The 27,375-nt window shown below is 47.5% G+C and overlaps 1 protein-coding gene across 1 annotated transcript in view; it reads left to right on the top strand.

Moving 5' to 3' along the window:
• Positions 1-27,375, top strand: part of LOC119971594 (astacin-like metalloendopeptidase) — a 639,042-nt gene that overhangs the window by 524,380 nt on the left and 87,287 nt on the right. Inside the window, exons 11-12 of the mRNA XM_038807373.1 lie at positions 5,132-5,354; positions 5,458-5,567. Of these exons, the coding sequence (XP_038663301.1) occupies positions 5,132-5,354; positions 5,458-5,567 (333 nt within the window). The remainder of the gene's footprint in view (positions 1-5,131; positions 5,355-5,457; positions 5,568-27,375) is intronic.

Here is a 27,375-nt window from a genome sequence, read left to right as displayed (position 1 = left end):
GAGGGGGCGGAGCCTGAGCGTAGGCTGCAGCGTTTCGGGCCCCACGGGCCTGCTGGTGCTGGGGGCGATGTTTTTGGACTGTTGGGGTGTTGAGGGCTGGGGCCCTTCTGCCGAGGCACACTCTAGCATAGTGGCCTTTCTTCCCACAGCTGCTGCAGGTCGCGGATCGGGCTGAGCAGTGCTGCCGCGGGTGCTGGCTTTGTCCACAGAAGTGGCAGGTTGGAGCAGTTGAATAACTGGTTTGGCGAGCTGAGTAGCTGGCTGGGGGAGCTGAGTAATTAGCTGGAGCAGCTGAATAGCTTGAGTATTTGACTGGGACAGTAGGGCGACCGGCTGTGACAGCGCGATAGCTGGAGGGCCTTGCGGCACAGGCTTGGGGGTCCTCAGGTTGGGGGCCCATGCAGGGTTAGCGGGGTCCGCGGGAAATGAGTTGAGGCTGCGGAAGAAAACTTCCATTGTGATAGCAGCCTCTACGGTAGTCTCTAAGTCCTGGGCCCCATTTTCTAATAGTCTCTGGCGTACATAGCTAGATTGAAGGCCCGCTACAAAAACATCCCGCACAGCAAGCTCCCTATGTTCGGCCACGGTTACGACCTGGTAATTGCAGTCATTTGAGAGATTGGTCAACTCGCATGCAAATTCAGCTAAAGTTTCAGTAGACCGTTGTCGGCGAGTCGTGAGCTCATGGCGGGCAAAGACCTCGTTCATGGGCCTAATATACATTTTGTCCAAAATCGCCAGTGCTGTGGTGTAGGAACCGGCTGGATTTAGTTGTGTAGAAATTCTGTGGCTTACCCTCGCGTGCAGTAGGCTGAGCTTTTGTTCCTCCGTAGTTTCAGCGGTGCTGATTTCGGCCAGGTAGGCCTTAAAACATTTCAGCCAGTGGCAGAACGTTTCTTTCGCCTCTGCATCTTGCGGATCGAGTTCTAGACGTCCTGGTTTCAGAGCGGATTTCATGCTTTACTTCGGCAGCTTCTTAAGTGTATTAAATTGATGGAACCATCAATTCAGCGAACACGTATAGTTGGATCTGAACAGAGGCTTTAATACACTTACAATAGAGCCAGCCTATTCGTCGTTGAACTTCAGATGAACTGGCAGGCAGGTTCTAAGGCACTAATCTTTATACATCGGTCCCAGGGGGAGGAGTCCTGGGCGGAGCCATGGGAGTAGCCCATTCCAAACTCTTGCGTACTCCCACAGCGACTCCCCCTGGTGGTCGGATAGTACAACTGCACTTACAATGGGTAGATAACGAACATATATACATGGAGTGATATTGGCAACTATATATAGTGTGAATCACATTCACCACACAGGGCACATGGCCTTTGCGGCTGGCATGGGTGAGTGCAGTCATGTGGGTCAGGGTGGGGGTCCGATCGTCCCCCTGGGGGAGTGGACGGGTCACATGTGTATGGGGGGGTTGGGTGGCTGGTGCCAGGGGCACAGTGCTTGGTACTCACGCTGGCGGCATTGAGGAGGTTGTGCAGATTTTTTATGCACTGGTCTGCAGTACGGGTCACAGCCCCGACAGCGCTGATGGCTTCTGCCACCTTCGCCCAGGCACACCGAACAATGGTGCCTGCCAACCTCTATATAGGCCCAGGGTACAACACCAGCCTCCTCGCCTCCACGGCATCCAGGAGGGTCTCCAATGCGACGTCCCAAAATCGGGCCGCTTCTCTCCTGGAGGCCATCTTGCCTGCGACGCTGTGTGTGGGGGGGGAGAATTATTAAGTGCAACCGCGGCGTCGCGTCAATGACGGAATCCGTGATGTCTCCCTCGGCCGCTCCCTTGCGTGTTTCACGATTCCCCCGTGCGAGCCCCTTGTGGGCCGTTGGATAGCTCCACCTGAGGACCCGATGATGCCGTCGTGAAACTCCACGATTTTCACTGTGGCATCAACACTTAGCCTAATTTTGGGAGAATCCAGCCCAATTCACTTCAATATTGCCAACCCTAATTAATACATACAATCCACCCCTCCTGGTATCTATTAGAGCATGAAGAGAGGCAGGGACGGTAGGGGGAAACAAACAGGGCAAATTGTTTTCCACTATTTGGAATGCCTAAAGCTGGCGCTGAGCAAAAGACCTGTTTTAGATCCTCAAAAGCTTCTGCCTGTTCTGTTGTAAATATGATTTCTTCTTTTAATTTCCTTTCCGTTTAGGAGGTAATTTAATGGTTGTACTAACTGTGCATATGAATCAATCCAACTTTATTAAAATTGAACAAATTTAGAAAAAATCTTCATTCTTGAATAGTAGTGGGGTTTTTTGCAGCTCACATTGCCTCTGTTCTATTTTGGGTAAGTTCTCTTTTTCCCTTTGAAATTTTCTTAACTAGATACGTAACTTCACGTTGAGCACTTTGTGCTTTAGCCAAATTAGCTTTACGCCCCCTCGGACTATGATCTAAAAGAACATGTAAATCTTTCTCATGCTCTTCTTCCTTTATGTGGAGATGCCGGCGTTGGACTGGGGTGGGCACAGTAAGAAGTCTTATAACACCAGGTTAAAGTCCAACAGGTTTGTTTTGAATCACTAGCTTTCGGAGCACTGCTCCTTCCTCAGGTGAATGAAGAGGTCGGTTCCACAAAAACAGATATAGACAAATTCAGTGATGCAAGATGATACTTTGAATGCGAATCTTTGCAGGTTATTAAGTCTAAAGACTAAATGGTTTATATTCAAAGTGTCATCTTGCATCATTGAATTTGTCTATATATGTCTTTTTGGAACCCACCTCTTCATTCACCTGAGGAAAGAGCTGCACTCCGAAAGCTAGTGATTTGAAACAAACCTGTTGGACTTTAACCTGGTGTTTTAAGACTTCTTCCTTTATAGTAGCTAACAAGAAGTCATCTACATACTGGATAATTGAGGTGGCCAAGTGGTTAAGGCGATGGACTGCTAATCCATTGTGCTCTGCACGCGTGGATTGGAATCCCATCATTGTCGATTTTTCATCCTCTGTTTGAGGGCTGGTTTAGCACAGGGCTAAAGAGTTGGCTTTTAAAGCAGACCAAGGCAGGCCAGCAGCACGGTTCAATTCCCATATCAGCCTCCCCGAACAGGCGCCAGAATGTGGCGACTAGGGGATTTTCACAGTAATTTCATTTGAAGCCTACTTGTGACAATAAGTGATTTTCATTGTGGAGGGTAGTTCAGGCAATTCCCTCAAATGATTCTGTAAAGCCATGTGAAATACAGTAAGACTATTATGAAAGCCTTGGTAATCCTGTCCAGGTTGGATAGTACAAGCAAACATGGTTGTATCTCCTTTGCTATCAGTACTGACCAAAAGCCATTGGCCATTTCTATGACTGAGAACCACTCAAAGTCTGGTGATCGGGCACTGAAAATAGTAGAAGGATCAGCCACCAAAGAAGCTTTCTTATTAATGCACAGGTTTGCATTTCTGTAGTCAATTGTTAGGCGGCAATTGTCATTTGCTTTCTTTACAGACCAAACTGGGCTATTTGATGAACTATGTGTTCTGATCAATACCCCTCTTTCTTCTAGTTGCTTCACAATAGGCATTATTCCTTCAATTGGAGATGGATTGATGGGATATTGTTTCGTACATGGTGGAGCACTACAAGTGAATGATGCCGGCTCCATATGTAATAAACGACAATCATTCTTATCTTTAGCCCAAATTGGATGATCGTAAAGCTGATCTTTTTTGAAAGTCCCGATGGACTATGTTACTTTTCCAGTTTCCAATGTTTTATTTATTTTTATTTTATAAATTTAGAGTACCCAATTCATTTTTTCCAATTAAGTGCCAATTTAGCGTGGTCAATCCACCTACCCTGCACATCTTTGCGTTGCTGGGGTGAACACCATGCAAACACAGGAAGAATGTGTAAATTTCACACGGACAGTGACCCAGGGCCGGGATCGAACCTGGGACCTCGGCGCCATGAGGCAGCAGTGCTAATCACTGTGCCACCGTGTTGCCCCATTTTCAAATTACAAAGAAAAATTTAATTGGGATAAGATAACCAGACCCAGAATGGCCTGATCCACTGGACCTATCTAAATTTAAGAAATTAATTAATATGGGCCAAATTCTATTGATATAGGTTGCGTTTTTTAATAGTGATTTTAATCTGGTTGGTGGACTAACCGTTTGGCATATTTGGCCCGAGTAACTTTTTTATCCCCATCTAAAGAAACTGATTGTACTAATTCAAACTTAAATTGTTTCTATTTTAAAGGGGCTAATTGTATGCCTTTTGTTCTCTGAGACTTTATTTTTTATTTTAAGTAGTAATTCTTTGATAATTTCCTCACTAAATCACTGTCAGAGGCCGATGATTCTGCAGATTCTAAATCTGACTCAGTTAACCACTTAGAGTCAAAAATTCCTTTTAGGGTTTCCTTTTTCAACTGTTTTGATTTAATTGTTTTTGCTTTTAAATGGGGGTGAGGCTGCTACCGACCTGCTTGTGGCTATAACTGTTTTTTCTCCTCTCGGGATAGCACATCCTACACTGGGGGTGGTCCCTATTGCTTCACTGACTGGCAGAGGTGGGGCTTCTGAAGGCACTGCTGCGTAAGAGACAGGCTGTGTTTTACGAGTGTTGAAGGGCTATTGAAGAGACATTCCTCCCAGGACAGGAGTTCCACTGGTATTCTATTTTTAAATTCTCGATTTTGATTCAAATGTCTCTGGATTACTCATCCAGTGACAATATCACTGTATCACCGCCTCCCCTTGATAATGTTGGAATGTTTCTGTAATAAGGGCAGCACGGTAGCATTATGGCTTCACAGTGCCAGGGTCCCAGGTTCAATTCCCCACTGGGTCATTGTCTGTGCGGAGTCTGCACGTTCTCCCCATGTCTGCATTGGTTTCCTCTAGGTGCTCTGGTTTCCTCCCAAAGATGTGCAGGTTAGGTGGATTGGCCATGATAAATTGCCCTTAGTGACCAAAAAGATTAGGAGGGGTTATTGGGGTTATGGGGATAGGGTGGAAGTCAGGGATTAAGTGGGTCGGTGCAGACTTGATGAACCAAATGGCCTCCTTCTACACTGTATGTTCTATGTACCATTAAATATAACTGATTCCCCACAGAATTAATTGGATTTTGATTATGTGATTTAATGTTTTTTGTAGATTCTCTTGGAATTTTCTACGTTTCAAGTATATGAGTTTGTAGGATGTTTCGGAGATCATGTAGCAATTTATGATGGTCCAAATAACAATGCAAAAGTCCTGGACGGACCGACTTGTGGTGCAGAGAATCCAGCTGCGATATCAACAGCACGCGAATTATTGATTACATTCAAATCCACCCGGACAATAACAGCAATTGGTTTTGCTGCCAAATATAAATTCAGTAATATTCTTAAAAACAATTTTCTTCTGTTCTTAACTATAAAGGTATTTGTGTATCAATATGCATTTTAACTCATAATTTTATATTCCTTTTTAAAATCTAGTTACATGTGGGAAAATGTTATCGGCCAGAATTGGAAATATCAGGAGCAGGTCGCTTCGCTCCAAGGATGTGCTCTGTTATTGGGTTGTGCTCCTAAAAAGATTTCATCAGGTTTGAAAATAGCACACTGAAAATTTTGACGACACACTGTATATATTCAATAGTTGGAGTGTGAGGGTGGATATAAACTTGGAGCAACGTTCTGGAAGGTAAACGGTCCATTAATGATAGCCAGTGATCAATTGGCAACTTTGACCACTGTCCTTATTTAAATGCTCCTGTCCCTGAACAGAGCTAGCAGAACCAGCTTCCAAATGAGTGGTGGGAAAAGGGTTAAGGAAAATCTCAACCTGAACCTCCTATTCCCACCAAAAAAATGTTTCTGTCTTAGTTATTCCCGACCGATATTGACCTGCTTTCATCAGGCTTCCCTGGTCAGACCTGTGTAAAATATAGTCGATGCCCTATGAGAATATTACAACCATGATTCGAAAATACCTTTAACATTCTGTGTGCTTTAAGCAGGTTCCATAGCCATACACAGAAACCAGCATGTTAAGGTTGCAAAGGGTATTAAAGGTAAAAATTTTAAAAAATAAAATAAATAACCTTTATTGTCACAAGTAGGCTTGCATTAATACTGCAATGAAGTTAAAAGCAAATTACTGTGGATGCTGGAATCTGAAACGAAAGAGAAAATGCTGGAAAATCTCAGCAGGTCTGGCAGCACCTGTAGGGAGAGGAAAGAGCTAACGTTTGGAATCCAATGTCTTTGTCAAAGCTTACAGACAGAGAAAGTGGGAAATATTTATACTGTGGAGTGAGAAGGAAAGATGAGTCATAGCCACAGAAACCCAGGGAAACCGGGTGCTAATGGCCACAGAAGCAAAGAGGAAAGAGTGTTAATGGCAGTCCCCAGAGAGGCCAAAAGACGTGTAAGGTCAAACAGCAGGGAAACTAACTTCAGAGGGTGAACTGTAGATGTGGGGGGAGGGGAAGGGGGAAGCAAAGAGAAGAAAGTTGCTCCCTGCTCCCATGCCCACACGTCTGTTCTTGGCCTGCTGCAATGTTCCAGTGAAGCTCAATGCAAACTGGAGGAACATCTCATCTTCTGGTTAGGCAAGCTACAGCATTCCGGTCCCAACATTGAATTCAACAACTTCGGAAGATCAGCTCTACCCCACCTCGACCCATTTGTTTTCATCCCATTTCATTTTAACTGTATTTTACCATTTCTTTCTTCCTTAATATATATTTAATCCCCCCCCCAATCTTATCCACTGTTCCTTTACCTTTCTCCTCTTTCCTTCTCACTCCACAGTATAAATATTTCCCACTTTCTCTGTCAGTTAGCTTTGACAAAGAATAATTGGACTCGAAACGTTAGCTCTTTTCTCTCCCTACAGATGCTGCCAGACCTGTTGAGATTTTCCTGTATTTTCTCTTTTGACTGCAATAAAGTTACTGTGAAAAACCCCTAGCCACCACATTCCAGCACCTATTCGGGTACACAGAGGTAGAATTTAGAATTATCAGCAGGTACGGGAATTGAACCCGCGCTGTTGGTCTTGTTCTGCATCACAAATCAGCTGTCTAGCCCACTGAGCTAAACCAGCCCCTATGAGTTTATTATGAATAATAAACCTGCTCAGGCATGTTTTTGTCAAACCACATAGAGTTAAAATTGATCCCTGGAAGCTGGACTTCTTTTGACCAAAGGAGCATTTGAAGTTGATTCCAGGAAATAATTAAAGGCAGAATTTATGTGGTTAGAATTAGAGAACAATTGCAAAGTTTTCAGTGAAGAATATTTTGAAAAACTAAGATTACAATATCATTAAGTTTAGAATAGTTAAGAACTCAGCTGTTGTTGGGTTAATTTCAGTGAGTTGGAAAGGAATCTGGCATCGGTAGATTAAATCAAAGACTGATACGTTAAACAGTAAATTCATAATGGGATGCTGTCAATGAGGAAATAGTTTGAATACCAGCTAGACATATTACCGTTAGGGGAAAGGAAAGATCGGAGCGGGATTCTCTGACCCTCCATGCCGGAATTGTGCCTAGCGCAGGGCAGAAAATATCCGTTCACCCCCGAAATCCGACACGCAATCGATGCGGAGCCATTCGGGGGCCGTTGGAAGTGGCCCCCGCGGCGATTCTCCACAGTTGACTGGCTGAGTTCCCGCCGGCATGGTTCACATCTGGTACCACCCGGGGGGGGAGCTCGGACCTGCGGCCGTGGTGGCAGTCCTGGTGGGGGGCAGGGGGATCTGACTCTGGAGGGGGCCTCAGCGGGGCCAGGCCCACGATCAGGGGCCACCGATCAGCAGGCCATCACGATCTGGGGGGGGGTCTACCTTCCTTTCTACTGTGTGGGTCCGGCATGTCGCTAGTGCCCATGCCAAAGTGGGCCGCTGTGCGCATGCGTGGATCCTCTTGCGGCTAGCGTATGCATGCTTGGCCACATGGTCTGGACAGCAGGGCCCCGCCTGCAGCCAGAGCTGCGGGACGCACGTTGGGCCCTGCCAGCCCCCTGGAAAACGGGGAATCTCCCCGGACTTTGAAGGAAAAAGTCCAGAGTGATTATCGCCCGTTTCCTGGCGGGCGTGGGACTTTGTCCCGAAAATGGAAAATCCCGGCCCTGGAAAACTGCTGCTCCCTGGATGAGTTACGATCTAAAAATGGAAATGAAACATGAGAAAGGAGTATACGATAAATGTAAAAGCGGGAGAGGAGCCGGAGATTTAAAAGCGTGGGGGAGCAGCCGGAGATTTAAAAGCAGGAGAGGGGCCGGAGATTTAAAAGCACAGGAGAGGAGCCTGAAATTTAAAAGCGCGGGAGAGGATCCTGAGATTTAAAAGCGCGGGTGTTTAGTAAGGAGCGTAGAGAAACTGAAAAGTAATGTCACAGGAGGGTTGTGATTAGATTGGCCAAGAGAGGACCTGCTGGTTAGTAGTTTTTCTTTTCATTGTCTATTTTTTTTGTTTTCTTTGGTCTTTTGGCATTGTAGTTGTATAAGTTAACCTAAGATTTAAGACATGGCTGAGATCCCAGACCCGTGTCATGCTCCCCGTGTGCAATGTGAGAGCTCAGGGACATGCCCACTGACCCTGGTTCCTTAATGTACAAGAAGTGTGTCCAGCTGCAGCTCCTGTTTGACCGCTTGATGGCTCTGGAGCTGCGGATTGACTCACTTTGGAGCTTCCGCGATGCTGAGGACGTTGTGGATAGCATGTTTAGCGAGTTGGTCACACCACAGGTGAAAATTACTGAGGGAGAGAGAAAATGACCAAAAGACAGAGCAAGAGTAAGAAGTCAGTGCAGGTGTCTCCTACGGTCATCTCCCTGCAACACAGATATACCGATTTGGATACTGTTAGGGGAAATAGCTCACTGGAGAAGGCAGCAGCAGCCAGGTTCATGGCACTGTGGCTCTCTCTGCTGTGCAGGAGGGCAGGAAGAAGAATGGCAGGGCTATAGTGATAAGGGACTCGATTGTAAGGGGAATGGACAGGCAGTTCTGCGGACGCAATCGAGACCTCAGGATGGTATGTTGCCTCCCTGGTGCAAGGGTCAAGGATATCGCGGAGTGGCTGCAGGACATTCTGGGGGCGGGGGGGGGGGGGGATGATGAAAAGTCACCTGTCGTGGTGCACATAGGCACCTATGATATCGGTAAAAAACGAGATGAGGTCCTACAAGCTGAATTCAGGGAGTTAGGAGTTAAACTAAAAAGTAGGACCTTAAAGGTAGTAATCTATGGATTGCTACCCGTGCCACGAGCTAGTCAGAGTAGGAATGTCAGGATAGATTGGATGAATGCGTGGTTCAAGAGCTGGTGCAAGAGGGAGGGATTCAAATTCCTGGGGCATTGGAACCGTTTCTGGGGAGGTGAGACCAGTACAAACCAGACAGTCTGCACCAGCGCAAGAATGGAACCAATGTCCTGGGGAGGTGTTTGATAGTGCTGTTGGGGAGAGTTTAAATTAATGTGGCGGGGGGCGGGAACCGATGCAGAAAGTCAGAGGGAAGTAAAACAGGGTCAGAAACAAAAAGCAGTAAGGGGGAAAGTGTAGGGCAGAGAAGCCATAGTCAAAAATCAAAAAGGTACCATTAGGGTACCTAAATACGCGCAGTATACGCAACAAGGTAAATGAGCTTGTTGTGCACATTGAAATTGGCCGGTATAATGTTGTGGGCATTACAGAGACGTGGCTGCAAGGGGATCAGGGCTGGGATCTAAATATCCAAGGATATATATCCTATCGAATGTTCAGGCAGATGGGCAAATGGGGCGGGGTTGCATTGTTAGTAAGGAATGAAGTTAAATCTATAGCAAGGAGCGGTATAGGATCGGAAGGCATAGAATCTTTGTGGGTAGAGTTGAGGAATTGTAAAAGTAAAATACCCTGATGGGAATTATATACAGGCCCCCAAGCACTAGTCAGGATGTGAGGCAAAAAATAAATCAGGAGATAGAAAAGGCATGTAAAAAAGGCAATATTACAATAATCATGGGAGATTTCAATATGCAGGTGGACTGGGAAAATCAGGCTGGTAGTGGATCCCAAGAAAACTAATTTTTGGAATGTCTAAGAGATGTTTTTTTGGAACAGCTTGTGACAGAGCCTTCGAGGGAATAGGCAATTCTGGATTTGTTGATGTGTAATGAAGCAGACTCAATTAGAGAACTTAAGGTGAAGGAACCCTTAGAGAGCAGTGACCACAATATGATCAAATTTACCCTGCAGTTTGAGAGGGAGAAGCTGCAATCAAATGTAACGGTATTACAATTAAATAAGGTAACTACAAAGACATGAGGGAGGAGCTGGCCAGAGTTGATTTGAAAAGGAGCATAGCAGGGAAGACAGTGGAACAGCAATGGCAAGGGTATTTGGGGGTTATTAGGGAGGCATTTCAGAAATTCATCTCAAGGAGGAGGAAACATGCTAAGGAGAGGACAAGGCATCCATGGCTGATGAGGGATGTCAAGGACAGCATAAAAACTAAAGAAAACGCATACAAAGTGGCGAGGATTACTGGGAAGCCAGAGGATTGGGAAGTCTTTAAACGCGAGCAGAGGACAACTAAAAAAGCAATAATGGGGGAGAAGATGAAGTATGAGTGCAAGCTAGCGAGTAATATAAAGGTAGATAGGAAGATTTTTTTTTCAATATATAAAAGGTAAGAGAGAGGCAAAAATAGACATTGGTCCACTGGAAAAAATGGCAGAAGAACTGAATAGTTACTTTGCATCAGTCTTCACGATGGAAGACACACATGGAAAGCCAGAGCTCCAGGAGAATCAGGGGGCAGAGGTGAGTGCAGTGACCATTACTAAGGAGAAGGTTCTGGGGAAACTGAAAGGTCAGAAGGTGGATAGGTCACCTGGACCGGATAGACTACACCCCAGGGTCCTGAAAGAGATAGCTGAGGAAATTATGGAGTCAGTGGTGATGATCTTTCAGGAATCACTGGAGGCAGGAATGGTCCCAGAGGACTGCAAAGTGGCTAATGTAACGCCACTGTTTAAGAAGGGAGGGAGGCAGAAGACGGGAAATTATAGGCCGGTTAGCCTGACTTTGGTCATTAGTAAGATTTTAGAGTCTGCTATTAAAGATGAGATCGCAAAGACTTGGAGGTGCATGGTAAAATAGGACTGAGTCAGCACGGCTTTGTCAAAGGGAGGTCATGCCTGACAAATCTGTTAGATAGCTATGGAAGGTGAAAAGGGGCATGGGTTGGTATGGGTTGGCGTGAGTGCTGTAAGGAGTCATAGAGGTGGGGGGGGGGGTGGGGGAGTATGAGTTGGCATAGAACTGACATGGGAAGGGATGGGATGTTGAGTGGCTTTGTCGGCTCAAGGGATTAAAATGCCACAGTACAACTAGGACAAAGACCCAGAATGTCGAGAGAGGTCTTTTACCCAGCTTGCCAAAACAGTCACTGTGCCTGGGGTGCTGATGTTCCCTTTTTGAGGCAATGGGGCAACTCTGTCCTGCACGACCCCCCCCCCCCCCCCCCCCCCCCCAACCCCCCACCCCAGTCACCTTTTACCTCCACCTGCCCCCTCTGGCCCGTCACCCCAGGATGAATTAGGGACATTTCTATCATGGTAGTTGCAGTGAGGGATTTACCAACTTGATAGATTTTCTGACTGAGTTGCAGAAATTCAGGTCAGTGATTCAGGACAAGATTAAATGTTTCTTCAAAAAGTAATGCATGGAAATGAGCATGAATTTGTAAAGAACAAGTCATGTTTGACTAGCTTGATTAAATTGATGAAATAATGGAAAGAAGTGATGAGTGTTACTAAATTGGAATATAAATATTACTCTTTTGACTTGCCGAGTTGTCTTGAATTCTGATGAGAAATAGTCAAAGTGTTCCAGATGATGACAAAATATTTATTGAGTAATATATAATAAACAAGTGAGTTCTTTCACTTCAATACTAAACTAGTAAACAAATAAGTAAGTTTATATTGAATTAACAGTTATAATTATAATACACTGCACTCTAATCTTAATCACGTCTTTACTCTAGCTGTTCTCCACACACACTAACTCACACACACTTGTGAGATTGGGAAACTCCTTCTTGGAGGTCCTGTTAGTGTTGCCATCTAGTGATCATTTGTCTGTGCTTACTTAATATTAACTGAACATGTATTAACACATACAGAGATCATACATCCCCCTTTTTTGTGTTACACTTTTCTATTTACATAAAAAAAAAAAATTGTGCATGAGACATCCAGTATTCTGCCATGCATAGTACAGAAAATTATGAATCACTTAAAAGTTCATAAATTCTTGTGAAGTGGTTGTCTTCTACGTCTTGTAGATCTTCTCAGTTTGATTGGAGAGGTAGAAACTTTAATATTCTGTTGTTCTGGTTGAACAGATTGTTGTTTTGAACATGTCTGGTTACAGACTTGTTTAAGTTTAGATCTGGAAAAATTGGTTTGTGAACTTGAACTTTTAAAAGATCACGTTGATTTCTTCTAATCAGTCCACTGTCTGAAGTTTTGATCAGATAGGATCTAGTTGAGATTTGTCTCAGAACCATAGCAGTGTCAGACCAACCTCCATCAGGTAGTCTGATTCCTACAATATTTTCTGCTACGAAAGGTTTAAATGTTTTTGCATGTTGGTCGTCTTAATTTCTTTGTTTCTCACTCTGATGATGAATTTTCTTCAAAACATCCAGTTGATCAGGATCATCAACATGAATTTGAGATAATGTGGTTCTAATGACACAATTATATAACATTTGTGCTGGTGATAAGCCTGAGTTTAATGGAGAGGCTCGGTAGGATAATGAAGCTAAGTAAAAATCCGATTGAGAATCTCTAGCTTTACTCAATAGTTGTTTTACTATATGTACACCTTTTTTCCACCTATCCATTTGATTTTGGAAAATGAGGACTTAACATATCATGACTGAAATTGTATGTTGTTGAAAATTCCATCCACTCCCAGCTTGCAAAGCACGGACCATTATCAGACATAACAGTTTGCGGTATGCCATGTCTCACAAAGATTTATTTACATGCTTTGATCACAGCTGTAGAGATGAGATCAGGTAATCTCATTACTTCCGGAATATTGGACTAGTAGTCAATCACTAGAATGTAGTCTTTTCCAAATGAACAAAATAAGTCTATTTCTACTTTCACTCCTGGTGACGTAGTAATGTCATGTTGTTGTAAGGTTTCTTTGCAGTGGGATGGTTGATGTTTCTGACATGTTGAACATAACATAATCATTTCAGCAATATCCTAGTTAATACCCAGCTTGCCTAGCTCTTTGTTTGCACTGCTCAGTGCCGAGATGTCCTTCATGAAGTTTGATTAGCATTTCTGACCTGAGACTTTCTGGAATGACAATTCTATCATTTTTGAGTAGTATGCCATCTAATATTGTCAGCTCAGCTTGCATACTTTGGTGTTGTGGACTGTGTCCTTTTGGCCATCCTTGCTGTAGATGATGTGTCACTCTACATAAGGTTTCATCCTTCTGTGTTTCATCATGGATCTGCTGCAGTTTTGATCTGTTGCAGGAAGTGTTTCTCTGTATAGTTGTAAATTAGCTTCTATATCATTAATTGATTCCATTGGTTGAATTTCTGCGTTGCTAGATCTCGAAAGTGTGTCTGCAATGACTAACTCTTTACCAGGAGTATAGATGAGAGTGAAATCATATCTCCTTAATTTCATCATCATTCTCTGTAACCTTGGGTTCATATCATTGAGATTTTTATCAATGATATTTACGAGAGGTTGATGGTCAGTTTCAATTGTGAATTTAGGTGGACCATAAACATACTCATGAAATTTCGAAAATATAGTTACGGGCCCTCAGCATTCTTTCTCGATTTGCTCATATCTGCACTCTGTTGTTGTCATGGCTCTTGAGTAATTGGTACCCAGTTGTTGTGGTCATCTTGCTGGAGTAAGACTAAACCTATGCCTCCTTGACTTGCATGAGTCGAGATTTTCATGGGCTTTGTTGGGTCGAAAAAGTTCAAGCTTGGAGCCCCTATTAGTTGTTGTTTAAGGTCCAGCCATTCTGCATTGTCACGTGGAGTCCATTCAAAGTCAATGTTTTTCTTTATTAATTGACGTAGCTCAATAGTTAAGGAAGATAGATTGGATATGAACTTGCCGAGGAAATTGACAAAACCAAGAAACCTCAGTACAGCTTTCTTGTCTTTTGGTTGCTGCATTTCCTTAATGGCTTCAATCTTCTCGTCATCTGGTTTGATACCATTGGCTGTGATGCTATCCCCAAGAAATTTTAATGATAAGGCTGCAAATGTGCACTTTGATTGGTTTAACTTTAAATGTATGCGTTTAAATACTTTCCTAAGCCTCGCAATGTGCTCGTCTTCAGTGGTAGACCGTAGACTCAAACATATACTCGAACACAATCAATGTTCTCGGTCAGCTGCTCCATAATTTGATGAAATATCTGAGGCAAAGATGATCCCGAAGGACATCCTATTAAAGCCGTACCTTCCAAAAGGTGTGTTGAATGTACCGAGAAGCTTGCTTGAGTCATCATGCTGCATCTGCCAGAAACCTAGTGAGGCATCCAACTTCGTGAAAATGTTTGCATTTTGCATTTAAGATGTGATTTCTTCTAGGTATCGGTATTAGGTATCGGATAATGTTCTCGACGTATATTCTTGTTAAGATCATTCAGATCCATGCAAATTCTGATATCTCCTGATGGTTTTTTCACACAGACCAGGGAACTGACCTAATCTATCAGCTGTGTTACCTGGAACATAGGGCGAGATTCTCCGGACTCACGACGGGTCGGAGAATAGCGGGCGTCGGAAATTTTTACGGCGACGCTGTTCCGACGCCCTCCCGCTATTCTCCGAACCCCGCAAATTGTCGGAGTCGCGTTTCCCGACAAACGCCTCCTTCCCGCCCCTGACACGACCAGAATCGCCACTGAGAGCCCCCCCGCTATTCACCGGCCCGGATGGGCCGAAGTCCCGACGTCATGGCGCCCTGTTTGGACGTCGTGAAACACACCTGCTTTTTAAATTCGTCAACCAGTCGGCCTGGCTGACGACTGCTTGGAGGAGGTCAGGGCACCACTCTGCGCACCGCTCAGCGCACCGCTCAGCGCACCGCTCGAGTCTGGCCACAACGGGGAAGGCATCCCTGGGTACGGGAGGGGGTCCAGAACGGGGGCAGTGGGGGGGAGACGGGGGAGGCAGTGGGGGAGACGGAGGGGGCAGTGGGGGAGACGGGGGAGGCAGTGGGGGAGACGGAGGGGGCAGTGGGGGGCGACGGAGGGGGGGGGGTTAGGTAGAGAGTGAGCCATCCAACCCCGTAACAAAATGTCTGCCACCATGCCATGGTGTGCAGGTGACGAGGACACGGCCGCTGGTTCCCCTGTGGCTTCCGGCCACAGGCCACTGACGCACCCGTGAGGAGGCCATAGTTTACTGGCCGTTGGATGCAGAAAGTGACCAGGGGTTAGGCTGACCGCGTGTCAGCAGCGCGACCAGGCCACCGGGACACACTGGTATCCCATGGCTGGCGGCTGCTGAGGTGTCGACTAACGTCCGTCTAACATGTCCCGTTTCTCTGCCTCCTACCACCCTTCTGTAGGTTAGCACGATGCATGGGAACAGAACGGCTATGTTCTGCGCAGTGGTTGGGGCCGCTCTACTGGATTTGGAGATGCAGCAGCATCCACACCCACAACCCGCAGTGGCTGCAGGGCCAGCTGCAGCAGCAAAGGGAAGGGCCGAGGAGTTGCCAGTCGTCGAGCAGCATGGGGGGGGGAGGAGGAGGAGGAGGAGGAGGAGGAGGAGGAGGAAGAGGAAGAGGAGAAAGTGAGGGTGCAGCCACGGCGTCAGAGGCGACGACCAAAGCCGAGGGTGTACCGTGTCCGGATCTCTTTCCTAACAATGCCGGACATCACCTGCAGGAGAAGACTCTGGCTGAGTAGGCAGACGGTGATACATATCTGCGAACTCCTGTCGCACCTCGCCCCACGTGGAACGGGGGGAGGACACGCGATCCCGGTAGCCATCAAGGTGACGGTCGCTCTGAACTTCTATGCTACCGGCTCCTTCCAGTCTCTGAGCGGGGACGTCTCTGGGATCTCCCAGTCATCGGTGCACAGGTGCATCCGGGATGTGACCGACGCCCTCTATGCCATCGCCGATCGCTACATCACCTTTCCCGAGGACCGAGCAAGTCAAGACTCACGAGCCCGTGGATTTGCCAGTGTGGCCGGGATACCGAGGGTTCAGGGGTCAATCGACTGTGTTCACGTCCCCATGCGCCCGCCTGCTGTGGACAAGGAAGTGTTCACAAACAGGAGGGGGACATACTCCATTAATGTCCAGGTGGTATGCGACCCCCACATGAGGTTCATGAACGTCTGTGCAAGGTTCCCAGGGAGTGTGCATGACTCCTACATACTAGCGCAGTCGTTCATCCCTGCGATGTTTGAGGGACGTCCCCCCCGGCTGAGGGGCTGGTTGCTAGGTGACAGGGGTTATCCGCTGAGGTCTTGGCTGATGACGCCTATACGGAGGCCTCAGACCAATGCGGAAACACGATACAACGAGGCCCATGCAGCAACCAGGGGTGTGGTGGAGCGCTGCCTTGGCCTCCTGAAGATGAGATTCAGGTGCCTGGACCGCTCCGGAGGGGCCCTGCAGTACCAGGCCGACAGGGTCGCTCGCATTGTAGTGGTCTGCTGTGCGCTGCACAACATCGCGATGCAGAGGGGAGATGACCTGTTGCAGGAGGCGGAGGGAGAAGCCAGTGGCAGTGGTGCCAGCACAGAGGAGGAGGAGGAGGAGGAGGAGGAGGAGGAGGAGGAGGATGCTGGCGGAGTGGCGGGCGCAGCACGCAGACACGACCCAGGTGCTGGTGATGTCCAGGAGGCGGCACGACGGACCCGGCAAGGACGGCGGGCACGCGACGCCATGGTGGCAGCACGGTTCACGCATCGCATGTGACGTCCCCGATGAACACCAAACCACCACCTGCATCGCTAGTCATGCAGAGGGTCACCACACAACTGCCACCACCACAACCCCCCCCCCCCCTCAGTGTACACTTCTCCACTTCGACATGACGCTTATCACTGGGTACAGACGGAATGGCACAACATTGATGGCTGTGTCAGCGGGTGTGATCAGTGCCATGTGGAATGATGACAGCCCGCTCTGCGAAGAGCTGTGAGCTCAGAATCGTTAGAGAGAGTCTGACCCATGGCAATAGCTGAACCATCCACCTTGGTGGCCGCTGAGTTCGTCACTGACACTCCATCACGTGCCCGCGTGGGCTAGCTGTGGGAGGGGGGTAGGGGCAGGGACTGCACACCCGGCACCGAGGTTTCACCACCCGTCACCCCCAGCGACACTCGGTCACCATCACGATTCCTGTGGCTGTGGAACAATCACACGGTATTACAAGTAAGGTGGAACAGTGCGTTTAATATTAACAATTATTTACAGGTGCCCTAGCCCCTACAACTAAACTGTGCCCTTCACCCGTGCCAACTTACTCAGTGTCTATCTTAGTTGCCTTACGGGCCCTACCACTACATCTAAGTGAATCCCCAGATGATACAGCAGGAGTGGAGGAGGATTGCTGCGAATCGCCCCCCTCGACTCGTTTCTCCTTGGCTATGCGTTTCCTGGGGCGACCCGGCCTTGATGGGCCAGGCTGCTCTGCGGGCGTCTCGGGTGACATTGTGCCACCCTGCTCTGCCTGCTGCCCACCCGATGCACCAGGGAAGGGACGGGGGGAGGCCGAGAATTCCGGGACGTCCCGTGATGGAGTTAATGGGACGGGCCCCGAAACCTCCTCCTCCCTCGGGGAGCCCGGTGGCCCCCGGGCCTCACTTTGGGACAGAGGTGCGAGCGGGGAGGTTCCCCGTCGCACCACCGACACCTGGCGCTGCCAGTCCTGGAGGCCTGCAACGGTATCCACCAGGATCCGAAGGTTTGCAGAGACGGAGTCCAGGGAGTTAGACATTCCCGCCAGGGACTGTGCGATCTCAACCTGTGTGTGCACGACGCCATCCAGCACATGTGTCAGGCGGTTGATGGTCTCCGCGACTGACTGCTGGTACTGTGCCAGCGACTGCTGGGACTGTGCCAGCGACTGCTGGGATTGTGCTATCGACTGCTGGGACTGTGCCATGGCGTGCTGCGACTGGCCAATGACCTGCTGAGACTCGGCCATGGCCCGCAGGGCGCCGGCAATGTCGGTTTGGCTCTGGCACATTGCTGCCTGTGAGAGGGCAACCCTGTCCAGGGCCGAGGATGACGCGTGCACATTAACCCCAACGTCTTGCATAACCTGACCCATTGCCTCCACCGCGGATGCCACCCGTGCGGTGTCGGACTGGGTCTCTGCCATGAGCGGCACCACTCCCTGCTCTTGGACGCGGTTCGACTCCTCTAACAGCGTCTGCAGAGTCTGGAAGGAAGCCCTCATCCCGTCATTGTTTCCCTGGGTTTCCTGAGGCATCGGCTGTGCGGGTGGGTTGATAAACTCCAGGAACTCAGAAAACGTCTGGGAGCCAGCTGCATCCTGGGCCTGGTCTGGCCTCCGCGAGTCCGGGCCCTCTGTTGCTCCGACCTCCACCTGCTGTACCTGCTCATCTGTGATGTGCCAACCAGACTGTGCCCCAGGAGACTCATCACTAAATAGGCCCGCCGGGGTGTGTATCTCTGGGATGATGGATGTGGTGGGAGAAAGCAGTGCCGCAAGCCCGACGCTCTCAATGGTTAGGTCCTCGTCCATGGTGTGGGGCTGCTCAGCGACAGGAGGGTTGTCCCTGGCCATTTCTGGTGGTGGTGGTGGACTTCGAACCCTCTGTGCGTCCTGGTCCGCAGATTGGGTTGGGGCGGATAGGGCTGCCCGCTGATCGGGCACCCTCTGTTGTGAGGCCCCGGGTGAGGTGGCGGCAGATTCCTGTCTCCGTCTGCAGCCAGACGGCCCTGGTCGTTCGGCATCACGTCCTAGGGAAGAGAATGAGACGGGTTATTTCGATTTGCTCGGCAGGCCGCTGGACGGTCCCAGTGGGCAGGGTGTGTGAAGGGACAGAGGATGGGGAGGTGTCCCAGTGGGCAGGGTGTGTGAAGGGACAGAGGATGGGGAGGTGTCCCAGTGGGCAGGGTGTGTGATGGGACAGAGGATGGGGAGGTGTCCCAGTGGGCAGGGTGTGTGAAGGGACAGAGGATGGGGAGGTGTCCCAGTGGGCAGGGTGTGTGAAGGGACAGAGGATGGGGAGGTGTCCCAGTGGGCAGGGTGTGTGAAGGGACAGAGGATGGGGAGGTGTCCCAGTGGGCAGGGTGTGTGAAGGGACAGAGGATGGGGGGGGGGGGGGGGGGGGGGGGGGTGTTTGTCAGGGAGGGTTGTCTCACTTGCTGCAGTTTCCGCCAACCTCGCATTGCGCGATATCGCGGGTGGCAGACCCCCCAACAAGGTCCAGTGCCCTCTGTTCAAAGGTGCTGAGGGGGTGCATGTTGGGAGAACCCCCTCCAGTCTTGTGCCGCTCACGGTGGTTATGACCGGCCTTGGCCTGTTGGGGGAGGGAACATAGGTAGATCATTACAAAACGGTAGGTATCAGCAGTCCGTTCTGATACTGGCACAGTTTGGGGGGGGCAAGTTGTCATCAGATGATTGCATCTCTCCTCGGGGCCAGAGCGCTGGGTCTGTGACAACTTTGTGAACCACCCTCAAATAACTCTGCCCCAATCCCCCCCCCCCCCCCCCCCCCCCCCCCCAGGGCAGTTAAGGGGGAGGGATGGTTGTGACTAGGGGGCACCCTCATGGCACTTACCCTGGCAGACCTGGTGAGGTTGTGTAGCTTCTTTCGACATTGCTCTGCTGAGCGAGGGGTCTGCCCCACAGCACTGACGGCAGCAGCCACGTCACGCCAGGCCTGGCGTACCGTGCTGGCAGGTTGGCGATGCCCTCTCCGCGGGCGGATGATGCCCCTCCTCTGCTCCACGGCATCGAGCAGCGCCTCGACGTCTGCATCAATAAAGCGAGGAGCAGCTCGCCTAGGCTCCGACATCCTGCCCGACAGATTCTGTGGTCGCCCGCGCCTTTTTACGGCGTCGGGCGGCGTCACATGGGCGGGTTCGTGTCGTCGTCGCGTTCCATCGTCATCACGCACGTAATTGATGCGGCCGCGCTACTAGCCCATTTCCAGGAAGTGAATCGGTCGGGAAATGAAGCCTTCGCGACCGTCGTAAAACGGTCCCGATTTTTACGACGGTTTGCCGACTTTCCGCGGGTGCGGAGAATTTCGCCCATAATTCCTTGAGATTGCAATTGTGTTAGTTCTTCTTTCAATCTTTCTCTTGGAGGTGCTGTTACTCTTCTGGGTGGATGGATTATAGGCTTTGCATCCAATTTTAACAGAATTTTATACTGATATGGCAATGTGCCCATACCATGAAAAACATCAGGGTATTCTCTGATTAACTGTTGAATGTCAGTTTCTAATCTAGATGTCTCAGACGTGTTAAGGAAGATCCTTGTATGCCTGAGAACCTCATAAAAAAGATCTGTGGTCATCCACTATCTCAAATCATAATGTTCTCTGAATGTCTCTGTTGAGAGCTGTTAAATGACATGAACCATGTGACACAATCTGATTGCCATTGTAATCTTTAAGTGTGCATGCCGCAGGTAAAATGCTGTAATCCCCTTGGATGGATGATAAATCCTGACAGTTGAGCAAATTGGCAGAAGCACCAGTGTCCAGCATAAAAACTATAGGGTTGTTGTTAATATGTACAGTCATTGTCCATTCATTGTCATTACTAATGATGTTTACTTTCTGAGGAACCTTCTTTGTTGCATGGAGATTTTTTATTGTTTCTTGAAGATCTGTCTTTGTTGATGCTTCATTGATTCCAATAAAAAATGTGTCTTCCAAAGAAAAACTTTCATGGGGGCAGCAGGGTAGCATGGTGGTTAGCATAAATGCTTCACAGCTCCAGGTTCCCAGGTTCGATTCCAGGCTGGATCACTGTCTGTGTGGAGTCTGCACGTCCTCCCCCTGTGTGCGTGGGTTTCCTCCGGGTGCTCCGGTTTCCTCCCACAGTCCAAAGATGTGCGGGTTAGGTGGATTGGCCATGATAAATTGCCCGTAGTGTCCTAATAAAAAAAAAGTAAGGTTAAGGGGGGGGTTGTTGGGTTACAGGTATAGGGTGGATATGTGGGTTTGAGTAGGGTGATCATGGCTCGGCACAACATTGAGGGCCGAAGGGCCTGTTCTGTGCTGTACTGTTCTATGTTCTATCTTTGACCAAAAAATTCTGTTGTGAATTTATTCTTTCATGGTTTACATTATAATACTTTTCTGTGTGGTTGAGAGAAGATTTGCTGATGATTGGCACTGAGAAGCAAAGTGGTTTAATCTTGAATACTTTAAACAGCATTTTCCTTGAACAGGCCAATTTCCCTTTCAGTGGACGTTACCACATCTGTCGCATGTCATGATGTCATCTCGCTGACTAATGAGTGACATTCGCACATGCGCAGACTTCTTTTGTGGTGTCTCACAATTCAATATGAACTGCACATGTCCTGAGTTGGAATGTGAGTGTGCAAGGTAGCTGCCGCCTCAAATGTGCTTCTTTGCTGCCTGCGATACCATTTTAACTTTCTCAACCTCGTGGTGGACTTTTGCGCCTTTTTCTCGTGGATAAAATTCTAAGTATTGATTTTTACTCTGCTCATTTGAAATGCACTTTTTGATAGCGATTTTTAAAGTTCAATCATTTTGCCATAATAGAGTTTCTCTGAGACGTTTGTCCATTATTCCATAAACGATTTGATCTCTGATCAGCGAGTCATGCGAATCAGCAAAATTACAAGTTTGGGCTGGAAGTTTAAGATCTGTGATGAAGCTAGTGATGGATTCTCCATTCTTTTGTGAACGCTTGTGAAATCTGAATCACTCCAAAATTTCATTGGTTTTGCATTTTGTAACGATCATCAAATTTTTCGACAATCACCCCAAATTTACTTTTATCTTCGCCTTCAGCAAAAATAAATGAATTAGAAATTCCAATAGCTTTCTGACCTGCCAGGGACAGAGGAAAGCTATGTGTCTAGCTTCAGGGGTTGTATTTAAATTGTGAGCTTCTAAATAGATCTGGAATAGTTGTTTAAATAACTTCCAATTAAGATTTGATACCAGTAGTCTTCAGATGTCTGGAAGCCTGCACTTGGTCCATCAAATTGATTTGTTGTCGAGGGTCCATTTGCTGTGATGCCTTCCACAGTCGAACAGTTAGTATCGGAATTTTATCTTTCCTTTCTAATTTTCTGACTAGTCTTTCTTAAAGCTTGTTTTGACATGGTACCATGTTATATTTAAACTCCTGGTAGCATGTTATATTACTAAATTGTAACATAAATATTAGGTATTTTGTCTTGCCGAGTTTTCTTGAATTCTGATGAGAAATAGTCAAAGTCTTCCAGATGATGACAAAATGTTTATTGAAGAATATATAATAAACAAGTGATTTCTTTCACTTTAATACTAAACTAGTAAACAAGTAAGTCAGTATATATTAAATTAACAATTATAATTATAATACACTGCACTCTGATCTAATCACATCTTCACTCTAGCTGTTCTCTACACACACTAGCTCACACACACTAATAAAGAGCGGGAAACTCCTTTTTGTAGGTCCTGTCAGTGTTGCCATCTAGTGATCATTTGTCTGTACTTATTTAAAATTAACTGAACATATATTAACACATACAGAGATCACGACAATGAGGGCAGTGCAGTTAATGTTCTGTGTGGCATTGAAAAGGCTTTCAATCAAGTACCGTATAAAAGACTTGCTTGTGAATTTGAAGTTTACGGGATTAAAGAGACAGTCAGTGCATGGATACAAAATTAGCATGGGATGAAAAGCAGAGAATAGCAGTTAACAGTTGTTTTTCGTGCTGAAGGAAAGTGTACAGTTGTGTTCCTGAAAAGCTGGTGTTGGGATCACCAACATATATTAATGACCTCAACTTTGTTTATACAGAGCTTAATTTCAATGTTTTCCAATGGCAATGAGCTTTGAAGTACAGTGAACAGCAAGGAAAATAATAACAGATAAAGGAAGATACCGATATATAAAATGACTAGACAAATGGCATATAAAGTATGTCACAAAGAAATGTGAACTTACTAATTTTATAAAAATGATAACAGGAAAAATAAACTAAATAGTACAATTCTAAAGAGGTTCCAGGAACAGAGAAAACTGAAGGTGTATGCACACACATTTGAAGAAGGCAAACATAGTTAAGAATCAAATGCTGCCAAAATTCAACTCTGCAGCACTTATATTTTAAACTCAAAGTGCTACTTTGCTTCCAAATTGGTTGTGCGGCAACCTCACACTTAGCTGTGTAAGACACAGGTGTGAATTTTCAGGTCCTTCCCACTGGCGATATTCCAGTCCCACTGATGATGATTCCTACGGCGAGTTGCCTAGTGGTGTGCTCAGTGAGCAACAGAAAATTGCCTGGACATCAGCAGGACTGAAAGATCCGGCCACCGGCAACCCCTTGTGTTGCCCGAATACAAACTGCGGTGGGGTTAAAAACCCCAAATCCCACCCACTATTTTATCAAGACAGTTGCAGAATAGGCAGATCAGTCAGTTGGACTGTATCACAGATTTGATGATGCTAGGGCTGCTATTTTGGAGATCAATGTTCCAGCTATCTTTATAATTTATATGCAATTTATACGTTCAGCAGTTCTGCCTGGACAGTACGCAGAACAATGCTTTTCACTGTACTGTTATATTACTGGGTCTAGTAATATGTATTGTTACTAGTTGCTGTTGATGCAGATGCTCTGATCCGGAAGAAAACACGAGTCTTCAACGTAAGCAAATTAATTTATTAAAGTAACGCTTGATTATATCAGAGTTCAACACTCGACAGAACTATCTCTAGAAATCAAGTAATTAAATATGATTGTGTTAACTGATTCACAACTATAAATACTAATTATACTGAGAGCTATCTTTCATACACTACTACTTACTAAACATTCCTGGGTTGAAAGAGATCAAGGTCCTCTGGGAGTTGATACTTATAGGTGGATCTAGTGATGCCTTCTAGAGGTAGTGTTACAGCTAGATTTATAATTAACCCTTTAGTTATATGCACATGTACATACCATTACATTTATCTTGGTACGCATGACAATAAATCTAAATCCAAATCCAGTTGGAAAGATCCCCACCAATGCCATTTATGGGGATCATCAGCTACTTACAAGTTACAGATTAGTATCTACAACCCAATCCTGCACATTAATGTGTGGCTGGAAAGATGGCTCAGGAGGAAGGTCTTTAGATTCCTGGGACTTTTGGCCTGGCTCTTGAGAAAATGGCACATGTATAAGTGAGACAGATTGCACCTGAACAGAGGGGATGTTTTGCTTGTTTTTGGAAGGGCTTTAAACTAACTTGACAGCAGTGTGGGAACCAAGGGAAAATATTAGAGAGGAATACCCGTGTGCACTTAATACTGGGAGAGAGTCACTCTTTCTGATTCACAGCAGACTGAACCAGGAATGTCCCAGTGTGATGGCACTCACAAATTGCTGGAGGCCAGGAATCTGCTGAGGCCCAGTCAGTGGACGTGCTCTGGACTCAATCAGGCCTCAGTTGCTGGAGCTCTAAAAGCAAAATTAGGAACCTCAGTGAGGGTTGTCAGCTCCATTCCATAATTGAAAGGCAAAATGGAGGACTCCACTGCCATTAGTGTGAGATAGTGCTGACATTCCAAGACAACCAGGTCAACACAGCAAGGGTTGCGGTTGCGGTGGAGATCTTGGTGCAAGACGTCTGTCCTGCACTTCTGCAGGCTATGCACTCCATGGTACACTTGTGGGCATCCACGAATGTCAAGTAAGAAGGTGGCGGGGCTTTTCGACTTCACTCCAGCTGCCCCTCTATTCCTGGGAGGAGGCCAGAGGACCTTTGGGAGACATACGGAGGAGACTTAGCTGCTAAGTACCCCAGGGCCATCCATCCAGATGATTACAGGAATGGCCTACCCATCAGAATCCTCTCTACCTGTGACCGCTTGAGCTCAAGCTCCACAGGCCGAGGAGAATGGCACTGTCACACAACAGGACCTCAAAAGCAGACCCTTTTCCCACAGATCTCGGCCCTCCATTGGACAATTGGCAAGGTCATCACAGACAACAAGGCATGGTAGACAGCAGGCTGCCTCCATGACTGCTCAGGATCTTGGGGCAGCACTGCGACTTGGCAGCAGGGTTAGAAGATTACAAATGTCTAGTAGCACAGTCTGAGCATAGATGTTAGGCACTTGTAGATAATGCCACCTCCAGAAATAAATATTTCTTTATTGTACCCTTTCTGTGGCTCCTTGTTCTGATGAGGTCTCCCTGTTGTGCTGGTCAGAAAATCTAATTCCTGTACCACAGAAAGGCTGGCTGCTAAGCCCAGAGCTTCCTCCATATGCTTCTTCTAAGGTGTCAATGCACTGGTAGCATCTTGCCACAGTAAACTGTTCTCAGGGAATGAGGACGCATCCCACAATGTACCATTACTCAATTTACAGTGCAGAAGGAGGCCATTCGGCCCATCGAGTCTGCACCGGCCCTTACAAAGAGCAACCCACTCAAGCCCACGTATCTACCCTATCCCTGCAACCCCCACTTAGCTTTTTGGACACTAAGGGCAATTTATCATGGCCAATCCACCTAACCTGCACATCTTTGGACTGTGGGAGGAAACCGGAGCTCCCGGATGAAACCCACGCACACACGGGGAGAACGTGCAGACTCTGCACAGAGAGTGACCCAGCGGGGAATTGAACCTGGGACCCTGGAGCTGTGAAGCAATTGTGCTAACCACTTTGCTACCGTGCTGCCCATGTGTACTCTCTGCAGATCTTGTCCTGTTGCTTGCCACCACATTCCATTAGCCTCAGCCTCCTGTGACACTGATCCTCAAGGGCACAGATCACTAAGAAGTACCTTCGATCAGGATGGGTGAAACTCGACTCACGACATCATCATGATAAGTCCCACGTCATTGAGTGCAAGCAAGCTGCCATCTGCCAAATAGTAGTCAGACATTCTCAGTAGCTCTTTGAGGATTTGTGCCTCACTATAAGTCACCATCATCCTCCTGCAATGTGGAGACTGTGTAACTGCTCCCTCCCCATGACACAAGCCTGATCAGTGAGGGTGTGCACTGTCAGCAGTCAGATAGGAGAACAATGCTCAGAGAAGGGATATTAGAATGATAGGATACGCTCATCACCATCCATGAATTGGGCAGCTATGAGTATGCCCAGGGCGCGCCTACCTGGTCTGGAGGTATCACCACTGCCTCATGGCCGACATCCACCTTCTTCGGGACCTCCTCTTCATCGTCTACTCAACATTCTCATCCAAGGAAATATGCCGCTTCTCCAACTCCTCCTCACGCATTTATCCCCTCCTTGAAGAATCAAGTTGTGAAGGGCCAGAAGTCTCCCAGTCTCCCGCTGGCAGGAGATCCTCCCTGACGCGCTCCACTCCATCCGGTCGCTTCTGTGTACTGCCACAAACGAGACCCCTCACAAAGGCCTATTTGTCTTTCCCAGGACGTTGACCTCCGGGGACTCGCTCCCGGCCTGGTTAATGAAACCTGGGCCGGACCTCCTACGGAAACACACAAGGAGCCATAAGGCCGATCAGCTGGACAAGCGGGTTCAGCTTCTCCACGCGAACCCTCAGGCGACAGAACACAGTCTCCCTCCGGGACCTGGCTCCCGTGGGTACCCCCGCGCCCATCATCACCGTGCCCCTCCCAGCCACCTCCCCATTCACCTCCCCACCCACACCTTCACCAATATCTCCCTCAGGGTCCTTTAGCCCTGCCTCTGCGTCGTCAGCCTATCTGGGATCCTGTTGTGCAGACGATGTGCTCCCGGAGCCGAAAGTCTCGACACCAGTGTCCATGCCGCAGCCAGAGCTGAGGCATTCGCAGCGAACAAGTCATCCTCCTGTGAGACTGAACTTGTGAGTCCACTTCACCCCCGTCAGACTTTTTTTCTTAACGGGGGTTGAATGTGGTGAGCCACGTATGGCTACGTCACGCTGTTGTATATATGTTCACTATTGTTCTACTGTTCTAGTACTATCATTATCTCCACTGTTGTATATATTACTTATATTGCTGTTCTGTTATTGGTTGTTGCTGTTGTACTGTTGGAATGTTGTTGTTGGCGCTGCTGTTGGCTGCGCCTGTGGCTCCGCCCCTCTGAGGAGGTACAAAGCCCGTCGAGCTGGGGCAGTCTTGCAGTGCGGGAGGAGCTATAGGTTGGCACACTTTTAGTCTCTTAAAGCC

Source organism: Scyliorhinus canicula, chromosome 9, assembly GCF_902713615.1.
Source record: "Scyliorhinus canicula chromosome 9, sScyCan1.1, whole genome shotgun sequence".
NCBI classification, from domain to species: Eukaryota; Metazoa; Chordata; class Chondrichthyes; order Carcharhiniformes; family Scyliorhinidae; genus Scyliorhinus; species Scyliorhinus canicula.
This window is presented reverse-complemented; position numbering and strand designations above follow the sequence as displayed.